Consider the following 17773-nt stretch of genomic DNA (forward strand, 5'->3'; position numbering starts at 1 on the left):
CTTATGTGACTTCAACGACTGGCGCCATTCCGCAATACTTGCGCATCATTTGGCTTCCATTTCACACGTTTTATTTCACATATTTGAGCTGAGGTTTTGTTTGTTGACTGCGATCGGAAGCCCTTTTGTTGGTAAAAGGGCCAAATTCATTTCATGTTCTTCAGAGAAAAAAACAGCACTGTGGAAATCCAAAAGAAACCCAAGAAAGCAGGTTTTTGATTCTGAATACATACAAGCCACGATTTCATCGATTTACATTTTTAAAAAGTTTGAGATATTTGGAACCAAGCTATGGTTTTTATTTGAAATGCTTACTGGGGACGAGTTATGAATATATATTTGGGGCTTTAAATATATATGTACAATACTGTACACACGCACACTGGAGTTTTATTTTTTAAGCCCATAGTAAAGGTCATCATGAAACCTTTGTTTTTTTTTTTTGCAGAATTTTCTTTTTTTTGTTAGGGTCCAAACTATTTACCCAAAAAACCTTTGTAATAGGGCAAATCAGGGTACGACATTGGGCCATTTTGAGTGGTGGCCCTAAGATTTTACAACACAATAACTTCAAATGATTTCATATTTACTATATTTATACAGTATGAATTGAGTACTTCTATATCATTCATTATTTTGCATGTAATGTCTTTTTGGGCAGGATAAAATACGATATGTAAAATACACTACAATAAAATAGCCTATGAATACAAGCTGAAGTATTAAGATGTAATAAGTTACGTGGTGGCTTGACACCGTGGCATACTGGCCACGGTCCCACCATTAAATTCAGAGTCAAGCAAAAATGTCAGGAATATTTACTGGAAAGTAGTCACATTGTGAAAGTGAAGTTGATCTATTTATGAATAACGCAAAAAAAACCACAGAAAACAAAATGGCCGCTGTCCTTCTCGCATACATTGACATCAAAACTCAAGGAAGGAAACACACATGATTGCAATTGTTAGGATAATTATTGAAGTGAAAATAATAATTGGAAGAAAAGGACATTGCATCACCGCCATGGTAGAGGAATAATAATAATAATAATTTAAAAAAAGACCTTTTTGGGGGAGAAAGAAAGAGGAAAGTACCTTTCTTGTGAGTAGCTTCATTTTTGGAGCCTTTGGGGTCTAATAAAAAAAAGATGACAATTAAACACAACACAAATTGTTTGTTGATTATTATTATTTTTTCTATTCGAGACTAACAAGAGCTGAGCAACTACCCGTTGTTTATCCTGCTTGAGGAAAACAACGCGACTGGAGAGGGGGGAGGGGGGGGGCGCCATGGCACGCTGCCAAGAAGTAAGAAGGGACAGGGAAAGTTGGGGCGAGGAGGGGGAGTTTACGTTGGCAGCAAGGGTGGAGGGTGTGGCAACATACTGTGAAGGCAGTAGCAGCAGGGCAGGGCAAGGGGGGGGATGCACAAGTGTAAAGGAAAAAAAAAAAAACTGCCAGTGCAGCGGCCATGGAGAAGATGACGAAGAGGGAGGAAGGTGCCGGAGGTCAAACAAGCAAAATGCACGCATCTTGTGAAATGCACTACTTACTTCATAGAGAGTGATGATGCAAGGGGGCGGGGCGGGCTCACAATGCATCAAGACTACATGTCAAAATGGCTTTCTTATTTTTTGGCGTCGCAGACAGCAAGTGAAATCACACCGCCGTCTCAATGTTGCCATGACAACCAAAAACATAGTATACGCTTGCCCATCCATGCACGAATCCACGGCCAACCAGCAAAAGATGGCGTCACAAACTTCGTGTTTGTTCATTCACGGCAACAAAGCCAATTTGGCTACAATACACTTTTTTCACCAAATACCACCAAAGTTGAACCACAATAATGACCAATATTAAAATAAAATTGCATAGTAGGCCAAAGTGTTCATTCACATTGTGACCTAAACACTTATGGGTGTTTTCAAATACTAAAGATAGTAAAAATAATAAATTACCTTAATATGCTCAAATCTACAAAATACTTTCTAAAAGTGATCTAAATACGCCTTAGTTTTTATTTTATTGATCAATTTCTTTTAATAGTTATCCAGTTTGATATTTAAATGACTTCTTTCTACACAGAGCACAAGAGCAGAAGGTTAGCAACTTCCATCGTGAGCTGAAATGACATTCATCAAACAAAAACACTTTTCAGACTCAGTAGGGATGTCGAAAGCTCACAGTTTGGTCCAGGATAAACACAGCAACCGATGCAATATTCTCTTTTGTATTATTTCTGTGAGATACTGGATCCATTTTTTTGAAGGAGCAATCCTAAGGCATGAATAAAGATTCTAAGTCTAAGCACTTTCTTGAAGAAAAGGCCGAAAATAAACGCAATCACACAAGAATTGCTGTTTGCCACAAGTGAGGCTGTCACTCAACCTGTAAACTGGCTAACTTAACAGCCAGCCAATTCTGCTCCCTCATTGGCTCACACTCACAAGGATGATCATTTCTTGTTTTCCTATAGACGTTTTTACATGATTTATTTCGGAAAACCACAAAGATAATCAATCTGTTGTTGGATGTGTTTGACATATTTGCTTGAAGCCGCGTTGTCACGGTTCAAAGTAAGGCAGGATAAAAGATGGACTTGGGGTGAATTGTTCTCTGCATTTTGCACTCTGTCGACTTTTACCTTCGCGCACGGCCCGGCGCTCGTGTCACACTAAGCCCCGGCTTAAATCGAGGCTTAAAATCGGGATTAAAAGTGAGCCAGAGGCAGATCTTGCCCCGGGCTGTCCCGGCATCACGCTAGCTGACATTCACTTCTGCTATTGCTGCAGTTATCCCTACGCTACGAAATGAGTGAGGGTGATTAGCATCTGGGTGTGGATAAGCACAGCTAGTGTTAGCATTAGCACTGAGTCTGATAAAGATTGCATTTGCTACAGGTATCTCAGGATTCCATATGGGCACTAATGTATCAACGTCGCACTAGCTGCCGTGCGGATATGCATACTCATACTGTACCCTCTTGGATGCAAAAAGAATACATTCAATAATGGTTTGGGTTTTACTTTTCTTTTTATCATTTTTGTTTGGGATTTTTTATTTGATTGAAAGTACATTGAATATAAAAAAATTAAACATTAAAAAAAGGGTTTCAACAAATGACCATTCTCATTCATTTCTAAAATAGATTTTTCATTGTGTTTTCTGATGGATAAATGTAACTGGGGTCAGATTGGCCTGTTTGAAAGCCTTTTTTAAAGCAAGCTAGGAACCTTTTGTTATCGAGAACGTTTACTACGTCAGGTGTTTCGCATCGATAAAAGTACAATTTTTAAAAGCATTTATAATCAAATGCCATAATAAACAAAAAAAAATAGGAATAGGAATAAAACAATAGAAATAAGAAATTGATTTGGAAAATTGATGTATAGTAAAACAAATAGTGATTAGTTTTAATGTGAGAATCAATTATTGTATGGATTATTCCAATCAATAAATCAAATACAGTTGTATTTGCATTACCTAAACTGAAAAAAAATCCAACTAATTATTAACCAATTATTTTTGTTTATTTGGTATTGTTTAGTCACTAAAGACAACTAAAAAATAAATTATCTACATCACACAAGAATGGGCACTAAATTCCAATGTAAAAGTGTATGTTTGCAACGGTTTCATTTTAAATAAATACAAAGGATAAATCAGTCTGGTTTTATGAAGAAATCAGAGAATTCTTTCTTTTGAGAGGCTGAAATTACAAGCTTTAGACAACCTTTAGATAGTTTATAAATATCTCTAAACAATTAATCATAAAAATACAAGCTGGTTCATTTGATCACCGGTTTGTTGACCATTCATTTTGACACCACTAGTTCTTGTCATGTTTCGCCATTCTTCCATTATCTCCCACTTCTTCATCATGCTCTTTCCAATCTTATCTTATCTTCATATTTTTTTTTAGTCATCCTGAGTTCCTGTCTTTCCCATCCCCTGTCTTCCCATTTGCCCGTCTTCCTATTCCTTTCCTGTCTGCCTGTTCTTGCCGCCTTCCACCGTGTCCCAAACTGACATTTGGGAATTTCCACGTGACACCCAAAGCGTGAGCTAAGCTAAAAGCATCTCAACTTGTACTTGGTCAGCACGCCATTCGCACGCTACCTTACTCCCGCACCTTACAACACTTCCCCAACCCCAAGCTCATTACTGCAACTCCATTCGTAGCATTAAGCAGCCATTAAGCAAGTGCTGAATGCAGCAAATCAACGTCAGTGCTGACAGATCATAAAGCACAGCCTACCTGGAAACATTCAAACACAACCGGTTTAGTTAGCATGTTAGCTGACTCTTTGATTTGATAACCCCTGGGTGCCACTGCTGCTTGCTGACACCTAGTGTTAGCCCATGAAGATCATATAAAGCATTTTAACCATTGTATAGAGCATGTTTTAGCAGAAGTAGCTCATTTAGCATCATTTAACCTAACTGGGGAGAAAAAAAATACAAAAAAATACAAATGAAAAGAAATACAAAAAAAAAAAAAAAATAGAAATACAAAACAAGAAACTAAATGTCAAAAAGGTTCAATGAATACTATTTGAAGAAACAGATTAAAACTAAGGAGTCAAACTCATTTCCAACACAGGGTTGTAGACTTTGGAACTTCCTAATAATAGGTTAGTTACCAGAGCACCTGAAGATCCACAAGTGTTGATATGAAAAAGATCTGTCAGATATAAGGGGCCTAGACCATGAAGGGCGTTATAAATCAATAAAAGTCTCACAACCTCAAAATCAATTCTGCAACATACAGTTTCTAAAACCGGCAAACTTTCCCAATTCAGGGAAACACTGAACTGGTTACAAACAACCTTCTCTCAAATTGTACTTGAAAGACGAAAAATCTGCAGTGTCTACATGATTTCTTTTCAGAAGCCGGGGCTGACAACAGCCGTATTAAATCCGAACATAAAGTGTGCCGTCTTAAAAGAACAATATTTGTGTTTGTATTTCTGTAGCGTCACTGTGTGTGCGTGTGTGTGCGTGTGGTTTTCTGTGTGCGCGGGCACCCATTGGCGGTTGTCGACAATTGAGCCGTGCTGCACTAGTTTTCCTTATTTAACTGTTAAACACACACACACACACACATGCACACACGCACACACACGCACGCACGCACAAACACAAAAAGTGTATGATGAACTAGCAAGTGTGCGCTGTCACGCTCGGCTGCCGACACGAGACAGAGCGTGGGCATTCAGGTCATCTCGTCACAATTATCTTTTAAATGATCCCTGAGACGGATATCGACTCCTCCTCCTTGAACCCGTCGCAAACATCAAACGCTTTCCTTCGTTACACTCATAATTGAGGCTGAGGCGCCAACGTGTAAATGCTAAGAGTGCCCTAGTTTGGTGGCGTAATGTGACTCATTCACTGTGGGAATCAAACATATTTATCTAAAGCGACCACTAGCTAGCTAATCCTAAGGACGTTAGAATCTGTACCAAATTCAGTTGTTACCCCCCTTGTGGCTCAGAAAGTTAGTATGAAACTACTGGCTAAAACAGTGAATTGTTATTCCAGGAAAATAGCTTAACTGGGTCATGGATTGTGTGTTTCACCCAAACAATCTTAGAAAACCCAACAAGTTCAGTAGTCAGCCAATCTTTGCCAGCTGATATTATCACGATTGTCATTACTGGCTGGAGTTACTTCAGTAGTAATGAACAAATAATAAAATACATCCGTGACTGCCAATCGAAAAAGTTGATTCTTCTTCGCAATTTGTACTAGTGTTGCTAAAGTGTCAAACCTGTGACATGTGTCTTAAAGGCGAGAGCGTCCATTCAGGGAAGGGGGATCGCTTTGTTTGTCATCATCACCAGAGTAAAAAAAAAAAACAAGCAATCAGGATAGCATGTGGCTACAAGCAATGTAGCCAGCTAGCATCAGAGGCGGGAAAAGAAACATCCTGCGAGCCGGGTGCAAAAGAGGGAAGGAGAAAGGCAGGGGGAAAGTGGGGGCGGGTGTCTAAAGATTAGACATTTTGTCTTTCATTTACCTTTGTTCCACACTGAAAGTTGAGAACAAGCACATGAGATGATTAAACAGATTGTTAGCATTAGCATTAGTCAGTCAGGGGTGTCACCGTTCGCTAATGGAGATTTCCCGACCATTGAGTCGAGATTACTAATGGGTTGCTGTGCTTCCTTATGGACTCCCGCTAGCTCCTGTTAGCTCATGAACGGCTCATATCTGATGTGATGATTTAAGGTGGAACGACATTATCTGGAACCTTCCCGTCGAATAGAACGACTTGATCTAGGAGCTGGATTAGGCGGAATAAAACCATTTTGGATTAGGATAGAAAGACATTATCTTGGACCCTAATTTAATGTGGAATGAAATCATCTGGGAAAGTCCTTTAAAGTGGGATAAAATCATACAGGATTTTGACTTGTGATGCAAAAACCAATCTCTGAGAACTTGCTAAGTGAAGTTGAGTTGAGGTGGAATAACAGTAACTGTGAATCTGTCTGAATCTGGTGGAGCCACATACTCTGGAAAGAAACAAAAAAACATGTTATGTGGGCTCAACTTCAAGAGTGAGGACACAATAAGGCTGCTGTCCTAGCTAGCGGGAGTCCGGCAACCTGTAGCATGTGTCCTTTGTGGCTCTTCTTTGTAGTGCAGCCCCAAAGCTTCACATTTGTCAATTTAAAATGGCGATGACACCTCTGCAGACTTAAATGGTTCAGGCTCAACTTAAAGGCTGTGTTCGGAATCAACCATTCATTCCCAACTCACTTGATCAATTGTTTTCTATACAGTAGTAGATAAAAAGTCTCCAAAAAATAATCTGTTGTGATTAAGACATGAATGATGAATTTTTCGTGCATTTTAAGAATTTAATCTTGCCAACTACTTAGTTGACCAAAAAAAAAAAAACTGGCACTGAAACCCTGACTAGCAATCAGGGAGCGATTCCGAACACATCCAAAGTCACAAATACAAACCTTTTGTGTGCTAAACTGTTCAAAGTGTGGTTTTAGACTTCCGACGCTTCCACCAAACGCAGTGACAACTGACATCGGCGCCACCAAAAGGCTTCTTCTGGGCGGACCGCTCCTACCTTTAAAGTTGGGTCTGATCCTGGCGTCGTAACCCGAAACCTTTCCCATCAGCTTGTCTAGGAATTCGGATGGTGGCATCGGCGATGCGGCTTTCCGGGCGGCCGCTTCCTTGGATGCCGCCAGGCTGCCAGACACAAAAGACAATTCAAATTAATTCATAAATGAATGTGTGTGCGTGCTTGTGCACACGAGAGCTTGCAAATAACAATAATTAAAAGCTGTCTAATTGGCTCCGGGGACACAACAAGCATCAGCAATTAATTAACATAGGACTCGTTTACAGTCAATGTCAAAGTTGTTGGAACAAGAATAAACGTTGACTTGATAACGCACTTCACTGTTTGTGCCATCACCCCACCTTTTTTTTTTGCAGTAGTATGGTCTGTATATTCTACTGGCAGCACCAAATTTCACATAGCGCACTTTCAGTGTAGTACCATGCATTGCCACAACAGGTCAGGTGGCAGCACCGAGCTCAACTGCAGTCAATTAAAAGCATGAATAGAAAAAAAATGTCCAATTCAAAACAATTCTTTCTGATCAACACTTAATACAAGATTTTCATTAAAAAACGGGGACATTATTTTTTAAAAATACTTGACATCCTCAAACATCCGGGCGCTAAACCGTGAGGATACAGGGTTGGACAGTAATTCGTTACAACTCTGTCTACGGGGAACTTTCTGGCTTGTCACTTGTGCTTGCCGCCAGCGTTCCAGAGATGGAGCAAAGCGCTGGATGATGTCACAGACGCCGGCCAAGGCGGGACACTAAATAAGTCCAGAGAGGTCGGGACTGACCCGTGAAGGCCTAACTGGGCGGCGCTGCTGATTACATCATCGCTCGCTTAAAATAAGACACTGAAACTACTCCTTCAGCTTGCTTGGACCAGCGCAACCGCACTCGTTGCTGCCCAGTAAGTCACAATGACAATAATGTGCTGGCCCCACTATATTTATAATCAACCTAATATGATCGAGAATTATTTCCTATTTAGTGGCGTTCAGAAATGCGCAGAGCAGAAAAATGTCTCGTCCGTTCAAATAGATAAAACCAAAGATTTGTGGAGGAAGAGCAAGAATGTATTTATTTATGAAATTCATATGGAGCTAGGATAAACTCATTATGACTCAATTGTCCAAAAACAACAACCATTTGACAAGACTCCATCTTTCTAAACTGATGCAGAAAAAAAAATTTTTTTTTCTGCATCAGTTTAGAAAGATGGAGTCTTGTCAAATGGTTGTTGTTTTTATAATATAAAAAATATATATATATATTTATTTATTTATTTAGGGTCAACGGGAGGCCACCGGGGTCGTGATCCACGTCAGTCGTGTCCCTTTGCAAGATGGCGCTATGTGTATATATATATATATATATTTTTATATATATATATATATATATATATATATATATATATATATATATATATATATATATATATATATATATATATATATATATATATATATATATATATATATATATATATATATATATATAATACAGATTTAGTGGGGAAACTAATAAACACCAAGTTCTATGTTTTTATTTCATTTGGGAGGTTGCAAACGGCATAAAACGGAAGGTGAACACAGCGCCGGAATGAAAGCAGACCTCGGTTGCTTCGAAGCCTCGTAAGCCGAAGCCCTTGCCGTCGCTTCCTGTTCTCTCGCTCTTATGATCAAAGTTCCGCTTGCTGTGATTATTCCGGATCAATGGCAACGAGAAGAAACTCGGTGTGTGTATGCGTGTGCGTGTAATGTGCAGGCGGCGAGCGGCAAGTGGGAGGCCTGCGCTAAGGCCGGCCTGAAATCATTAGCGCTAAGTGTTGCTCATTATGTTCCTCTGAAGACCTCAACTCCTAATTGGCCTGATCTTGCCAAACAACCCTCGTCCCTCAGAGACACTTGCTGCTCATCACGCCGGTCCCACATGACATTCAAACATGTACACACCAGAACCAGGGTAATTTTTTTACAGCGGTTTATCAGAAATGCAAATGGTTATTTGAGTAATTGATAAAACGGACATTTTTCTTTTCAATACAAGTCATTTAAAAAAAAAAAAAAATCCCTCTATTCAAAACTCATCTTAGCGATCACTAAAAAGACTCACGCAAGGATGCTTCTACACCTGAAGTCTATTTAGGATTTTGCTGACAGAGTGTTCTTTTCCAACTCTTATTCCCGCCATTCTAACACACCAGCGCATGTTTTGATTTGTTTTGTCGCCTACCATCTATCGAACCATGGCGGCCGTACGTCCGAGAAATTAAGTGTCTCACGCTTGATCATTGCCTCACAGCGATCACACAAGTGTCACCAGCACATTTGCAGCCGGCGGGGCTTGTTGACCACTACATACATAGCACTACGCACTTTCCACATCATCGAATAATCAGTCTTAAAAAAAACGAAAACACGCACACACTACACCAGAGTTCATCTTAACAGTATTCACTACACCCTCTTAACACATAGTACCACAACACCTCATCATCACTCTTAACACACTCCATACCACTGCATAATTGCCATGAACACTTCCCTGAATAATCACAATTAATACAAAGCAAACCGCTAGAGAATCACTGTTGCCATCCTGCAAACCACAGAACAATCAGTCTTAACACATACCAAACTGAAGGAAGGTCAATTTGGATAATAATCACTGCACACCACTGGATAATCACTGTAAACACACCACATCCTGAGATCTTAACACAGCCTTGAACACACCACTGGATAATCAATCTGAACTCACTACACCGCTAAATAAAAATCACTCAGAACTGAAGAATCACCCTAAATACACCCAACACACCTGGCTAACCATTCTTAGCAAATGATAATGCTTCAGGCTCAAAAACACTTCATATCAATATGGGTGGGTGTTATTTCACCCTGTACAGATGATGGATTTATTCGTTCAATATTTGGTCATAAAATCATTCACTCATCCATTGCAAGACGACGCAACAACGTGACGTTAGTTTCATCAATAGCGTCTCAATACAGGAAAAGAGCAAAAAAACAAGTTTCTTTTAAACGAGTGCAATCCTGAAGAAGAAGCTCTTTACTGGCCCCAAGGGCCACTTCAGTTTGCAGCAGTGCGGCACAATCAAGCACGGAGAATTACAAAACACACAATTTGAGAAACAAGAACATCTCATCAAATACAATGAACACACAGGCACACACACACACACATCTACGTCAGGTATCCCGCACTACTTTTTTATTGACTGCTCAGATCCGCGCGAAAAGGTCAGGCACTGCACTTTTAGTTCCGATCAGGCTAGCGAGCGAGCTAATGATGAAAGCATCCATCGATCAGCAATCAATCAGCCGACACTGATCAACATGTTTGCGCCTCCGGCCGAGCTCAGTGGCAAAACCTCTTGGAGGCGCAAGAGAATTTACTCAGCTCCAGTCCACCCACGTAAGTTGACAGTGGGTCCAACTCATTTGAGCGCTGGACCACTTTTGAGTTACCGGATATGGGCCCGCATATCATCTTAGGTGGCCCGTGAAAACAAATAAGGTTGACCAATCAATTTCATTTTTGCTTTTTTTTATTGAGAAATTCCACCTTTTTAGTCTTTCCACGACTATGATGTAACCATGCGGTAAAAAAAGGAGTGTGTCCCAAATGTAAATAGGCAAACTCCACAAATAAGTGCCAAGAAAAGTCTGAAAGTCTTGGTGGGAAAGATTGGTGGGGGAGTGGGGAGGGGCATTAAAGAGGCATTCATCAGGTCCGCCATCCATGGAACGATCAATGTGTACTGATGGGCAATGGTATCAATTAAACGGCATCCAAGCCCGAGGAGCTGAGGTGGCGATATCCCGACGGCGCTTCATTAACTAAACGCCGCACTCGGAATGCCAAGGTCCTCTGCGGCAGCCAGACGCCGGGCGGGGGCGACGTCAGGTATCGCGCCAGTGCGTCAATACTCGAAACAATGAAACTGTTAAGAGGCTGCCTGGGGAAGAACAAGAGGCGGAACACAGAGAAATTGTGTGCAAGTGCTAAAGAGATGTCCAGCAACTGAATCGGTTGACTCTACAATGTGACACTTGAAGTCATTTAAATTAATTGAGAGATGTGGATGGAAAACTAGAGTAATAAAAAATAAATAAAAAATACAGTTGATACAGTAGTGGTGATTTAAAAACACTTATGTCTCAAATCCTCTTTTCTCATTGAACTCATTGAAAATGCTCTTTAAAAAAGTTGCAACTTGTTTTGGGATGACAAAAAACAGCACGTTTTGATGATATTTCTTAAATCTAACTAAATTTCTAGGCAGATCTTGTGTCTTTGTATCTGTCGATCATATTACAGCTGAGCACGTCCTGCCTAGAATGCTGGTGGGATTCATAATAATGTTTCAACTACTCTTTCAGCTCATCAGTACAGCACTAATGTTAGTAACGCTATGCGGATGATAAAGAATATATGACGGCGAGTACTGGTATGTATATCGTTTAGCAACTTGCGAAGGAGACATTTATGTAAAGCATCGCAGCACAGACACTAATTTCTGTTAGCATTAAGCTAGCAGGGTCATATTTTAGTAGTTGTTTAGAAAGCACAAGGTGCGTCGTAAATAACTGGAGATAATTCTTCGATAATTGGCTGGCTGTTAACTGGCTAACCAAATTGCTGTTGAATCAAAATGTAGTGAATATCTTCACGTTGGACTGTTTTGAATTGCTTGAAGCTGGAAAAAATAATCGTGATATGAACAATACAGTTCTGGAATTTTACCGCGGCTGAATGTAGTGTGTGTGTGCGTGCTGTTGAGGATTCAAGCAGTATTAATCATTTTCATGCGGCGCAATAAAGCAGGAAGGAGCCGGCAGGCCCCTCCCAACATTTGCATACAATAAAAATGTGCATTTATATTCCATCACGAGATTCAATAAGAGCGCATAACAATCAAGCCGATGTGATTGGTCCCCGTCTAACGACTCGGCATGGTGATAAGACTCGAGACTTGACGCGGTCAGCCAATCAGTCGCAATATAGCCCATCACGTGTCGACTAGTGGGACATTTTCTGTTTTGGATCGATGACACTTGATGATCAGTTTTTTGCACGTCCTAAAATTGACTTTTCAGCAGTCCCTTATTTGTGTCTATATGCCCAGATGGAGACCTAAAAAAGGTTTGTCTCTATGTGGCCTATGTTTGGCGCTCAATGTCACCTTTCCAAACCAAATGCGGCCCTTCTACACAAAATTGTATTTCTTGACATCCACAAAAAGGTTTGACATTTAAAGCTTTGGCAGCTCATTAGAAAGTTTTTTGCTGTTTTGGCATTTTGTGGCCACTCAAGTCACTCACTGAACTTTTTATTGATTTTTTCTTTTTTTTTTTTTCAATCATAGGGGGTAAACTTTCTCAAATGGTTTTGTGATTCGTTCATGTGTTTTTTTTCAATATTTGTAATATTCAATTGAAAAACATTTCCCGCTTTTTGTGCAACAATAAAATTGAATCGATTGTTGAAATTATAATTTTATTCTGTTGACCTGCTTGCTCACAATTCAATTTTAGGGGAATTTTGTTTTTTTAATAATTTAAAAATTTGGAGCACATTTTAGATGTAAAACGGCCGTAGGAAAGTGATTTTTTTTTTTTTTTTAAATCATAAAATCGAATTAATAAAATGGCAGAAGTTCCCACCCCTAGCATTGGGGCTGATGAAATTTCTTGCCCTTCCCTCAGAAGCAAGCCGTCCTGTCCTTCTCGGTTCTACAATCCAAAGCGGCCGCGGCATCCAATGGCGCAGTGGATGACGGGCACGAGGACAATGACTCAACCAGTGGCGTGAGGAAATGTGTCTCAGAGGAGAATGTGAGCGAAAAAAGAAAATAGACAAAAAACGCGACCCGAACTATGATCTAAACCAGAACTCGGATGAGTAATAACACCAGAGCTTATGCAAGATGGATTTGGACTCCAAATAGAGCCACAAAAATGACCAGGATTGAGACTACTCGGGACAAAACGAGGTGAGGCGAGGAACATCCTGGACTGATTGCAAGACAATGTCAAAGCAAATATAGGACCAAAAATCAATGTCAGACCATACGTGAATTAAAATGACCGGTTGTCAGTTAATGTTAGGGCAAATTAACGCTCATCAGATTGTGCCACGGTATTTATTGAAAAACATCAGACTGGTCGTCAGTCACACATTGACGAAAAACAGACTGGTCACCATCTAATGTCAGCGCATGTGTAGACAACCAACTGATTGGTCGCCATTCAATGAAGAACCCTGGACATACAAATGATGGACTGGTCGCAAGTCAACGTCAGTGCACTTGAGTGAACACTTGAATGGTCGCCATTGTCAGGAAATCACACCCACAAATCAGTTGCATTGTGTTAGGTGAAGCAAGATCGGAAGCCAGAACCTTGACAGTGCAAAGCAGACCGGCCAACCACTTTTTCTACTGTGCTGCTACAACGATGTGCAAAATCATTCCAGTCATGCCCAAGTGTGACTTCCCATCGGTCAAGACATCCACCTTAACATGACGGTCCCTAGCTCTGGGCCGCACTCCTGCACCCAACGGCTGCCGCCCCCTCCCATCCAAAAAAGGGACAACGATTTGCACTAATTTTGTGAGCGCGCCGGTTGTCCTTACCTGAAGAAGACGAGTGTCTCCCACAAGTAGATGCTGAGCGCGTTGAGCCGACACATTTTGGAGAGTCTCATTTTGTTTTGGGGGGGGAGAGGGGCAGGGGTGGGGGCAAAGGAGGGGGGGGGGGGGCGGTCACACTCTGCCAGCCAGAATCTCACCTTCAGGAGGAAGACTGAGGTAGAGTGGCTCAGGTGTGGGATTGAGGACCTCCAAGGTGACTTGGGAATCGGGGAGAACGGGGGCGGGGGGGGGACAAGAGGGTCCGTCAGACCACGGCGGCCATGCGATCACACCTGTGTCCTCTCCGGGAAAAAGGGGGTGCGGGGCGGGGTGGGCGAGGCAGTAAGGGGGCGTCCGTGTTGGGGCTCCAGAGTGGGATGGGAGGTAGAGGAGGATGAGGAAGAAGAATTCCACCTGCTTACAGATCCTGACAGCTGGCGGGAAAACGAGCCATATTCCTTCGCGGGGGTGGCGGGGAGGGGAGTCTCGCAAAGTGTTAATCCAAGTGTCAGAGTGGCCACCCCACGGTGAGGACGAGGATGCCGCCGGTCCTCGGTGCCGTGCACGTCAGCGGCCCGCGCGGTCGTCAGCCATGGTGTGTTGACGCACCGGCGGACGCTCCCATGCGCGCCGCGTCTGCCCCTCCGTGCGCGTCCGCCGTTGCTCGAGCCGCCGCTGCCGTCCACACCGCTGCCAACGAGAGCAAGTTGAGTGGAAGGAAGGAAGAAAGCGCCGCGCCGTTCACGTCATACGTCACGTCAGGAGGGACGCCGCGACCGCGTGTGATGCTCGTGCTGCAGTCATTTAGCAAACTAAGCGCCAGTCCCGCCCCGTTTAAGACACGCCTACCAGCACCACTGTTGGCCCGCTGGCGGAAGATCTTCACTGCTGATTGGCCGAGCCAAACGTCATTCAAACTGCACAGCGATTTGGGAGGCAACGCCACGCTCATATTTATGAGACGTCATAATAAATTGACGTCATTAACACCTAATACAGTTTGAAATTAACTCAATGATTTTTTTCCACGTTCTTTCAATGTAAATCATTTAGTAAAAATTATGTATTCAACTCACTGGGATTTGGTCGCATGCGGCACTGAGCACTGAGTTTTAAGGTGAGCCTCAGTTTTATGAAACTTCTCCCCCCCAAAAAATAATAATAATAATTTGCATGGTTTCATTACCTAAAATGAATTGTATATTTTATCACTACGTATTGAAAATTCTGTTACAAGTCTTGCAATTAATTGGCTGATTCAGGGTGTCCCCTGGCCTACTGCCCAAAGTCACCTAAGATAGGCTCCAGCATGCCCGCGACCCTTCTGAGGATAAGCGGTTCAGAAAATGGATGGACGGATGAATAGTTAGAAGTACAGTAAATTAGTTAAATGATTTATACAGTTATCTATTAATATGAAAATTAATTTGAACATTGATTAGTTATTGACATATCTCGTTAAATATTACACATGTATAGCATTACAGTGGCCTAATTGCTCGATTCCAACTTGAATTAGTACTCTGAACACAAAGTAAAATCAATTCATAAAACCATAAAATCAATTCGTTCTTATTGGGGCTCGCTCCTAAGTTATCCGAAATCAGCGTTTTTAAAAGGATATTTGATGCCGCTGAAAAATGGCGCTCATGAAATGGGAAATGAAATGTGAATTGATGCAGCTGAGGTGAAGGTTGAAAGAACAATTACGTTTGGACGGCCACACCACATTTTTTTCATTTTTTATCTTTCTATCCTGTTGAGAAGGATGAAAGGCCAGAGGGCATCAAGGTGAGAGTGGTGATCCGTTGGCAAGTAGGTCAGGAAGGCAACCAAGGGGCGGGGCCACACGCGGACCAGCAGGTTGAAAAGACAACAACAAACATGCTCCAAAATTCTTCTTTCAAAGTAGAACTGCGACTAACTGTTATTCTATTGTTGAATTTAATCATCCGCAAACATGTTGATCATCAAGTAGTTTTCCGAAATAAAAATAATCTGGAGGACTGCGAAAATTGCTAACCTGCCTCCTCCAAAAAGCAAAGATGTAATGGCTGTGACACGGAGATGTGCTTCCTTTCTTCATTTAGCCCCGCTAATGAATCTTCGGGATTTTTACGCTACGCCATTTTCACCGTCCTCAATTCCACAGCATTCATGAAAGAGGAGGTTTTTGGCGTCAAAGCGACAGCGCTAGAGGGCTCAACTCACCTACACTAAGTAGAACAAAGAGAAAAAGAGGCTTTGCAGTCAATTGGGCAAAAGGTGCTTTGTCGCTTTTCATTTTCTTCAAGCTGCAAAAACGAAATCTGACCTTTACTACAGCGTGTGTGTGTATGAGCGTGTGCGCATCCACCACAGCAACACACTTTTTGAGTTTGATGTCATGACGCAGCAGACTCTTTATTAGGGAATGAAAGGCCACAACGAGCACTGAAATAACAATCAGAAAATCAGAACAGAATCGGTAAGTTAGGGGGGGGACCAGAATTCATCGGTTAATTAGCAACCAATTGATTGAAATTTTGACTCAGAATTTTGTTACACTTAAAGATCATATTTGGAATTTCCAGCCTCTTGACAGGATTTCAATCAATCAATCAGTCAACCAATAATCAATCAATCAATATGAACAAAACCAGAGATGAATTACCACCAGTTTCTGCATTTTCTGCTATTTGAAACTGTTGGTGAATAAAGGAATGAAAATTAAAAGATATTTGATAAAGGTCATCACATGACCAAACTCAGAACGCAGGTACCTGTCATTACCTAAGTCCTGAGTGACTGTGATGTAGACCAACAGGAAGTATCTTGTGTGACCTTCCTGTTCGTGTGAATGTCAGCTCAACATGTAGAAAACTTGACTAAATCGTTAAATGAGACATTGAAAAAGGACGAGGGCCTCGTGATCAAGATCCAATATTTCAAAATCAACCAATGACCAGTGTTGGAGGGGGTGGCGATCAAAGCGACCCAATAAGAAGAGAAATAAATGCCTGGCCGGATTGGGTCCATGAGAGCCCAGCTTATAACGCCGACACGGGTAAGGCGTCAAGGTCAAACACTGGCAGGTTCCAAGGTCATCAATTGTATGCTTGAGAGAGAGCTTTTAATCCCAGATAACAACTCGCTTGAATGGAGCTAAAGGAAAACTATTAGCGCACACACACGCACAAGAATGCACACACACGCACGCTCGCACACACACACGTAGGTAATTAGTTGGAACGCAGCGGTGCAGGACGGAGACGACCTCTAGCCGTACAATGATGGCGCTCATGAATAAAACACTGGCCGTTATAATGCATCCTCTGTCGGAGCTAGAGAGAGAAAATAAAAAATATGTATTTGCGGTGTATACCTAGAGGTTTAAAAAACAACTGCATGAAAATGAAGTGGAAAAGGGTCGATGATCGTCTGACCATCTTTCTTGCTTACAAAATCCATCAACATGTAAGGGAACATAAATTCCATTTTAATAGCTTAGATACACATTGCAGGGGCGGGCCATTTACTGGCTTTATTGATTAAATTCGGAGAACTATTTCTCTTATTTACAAAAAGAAAAAAATACCTATTTGTCCTTTTTGTTCTTTTTGTCTAAAATGTCTTGGCATGCCACGGGTAAAATCCATAACCTAATCTAATACAAAATGAGTACAAAGGATGTGATAAATGTTGAATGCAAGACAATCTTTGGATGACGTAGAGTTGCTAAACTTAGCCTGAGTTGTTAGTTGTTACAAGAGGGCGTTTGCTGCATATTCACATTCTAATAAATTCCTTCCTATAACATCATAAAACGAACATTGCAAGCGGCTACGAAATTAGCGTGCCTACAAAAATTGGACCAATGTGCTACCGAGACCGATAACTCGCAAACTAGCCAACTAGCATAGCTAACAGTTTGCTTTGACGCTAACATTACTCCACAAAGCGGAGCAGAGAAATTGGTCAAGTTACTCATTTTCCGATAAAGAAGTACTGTTACTGTTGTACTGTCATTT

At 41.4% G+C, this 17773-nt stretch overlaps 1 protein-coding gene across 2 annotated transcripts in view; it reads right to left on the bottom strand.

Moving 5' to 3' along the window:
* The window catches only part of glra1 (glycine receptor, alpha 1), a 31245-nt gene extending 17387 nt beyond the window's left edge, over positions 1–13858 (bottom strand). Inside the window, exons 1-3 of one of the 2 annotated variants that reach the window (XM_061290011.1) lie at positions 13767–13858; positions 7096–7220; positions 1095–1133 (exon numbers count right to left, since the gene is read on the bottom strand). In XM_061290011.1, the coding sequence (XP_061145995.1) occupies positions 1095–1133; positions 7096–7220; positions 13767–13837 (235 nt within the window). In that variant the 5' untranslated portion in view covers positions 13838–13858. The remainder of the gene's footprint in view (positions 1–1094; positions 1134–7095; positions 7221–13766) is intronic. The other variant, XM_061290019.1, reaches the window with a different exon arrangement.
* Between the last annotated feature and the right edge of the window lie 3915 nt (positions 13859–17773).

This window comes from Syngnathus typhle, linkage group LG1 (genome assembly GCF_033458585.1).
Source record: "Syngnathus typhle isolate RoL2023-S1 ecotype Sweden linkage group LG1, RoL_Styp_1.0, whole genome shotgun sequence".
Taxonomy (NCBI): domain Eukaryota; kingdom Metazoa; phylum Chordata; class Actinopteri; order Syngnathiformes; family Syngnathidae; genus Syngnathus; species Syngnathus typhle.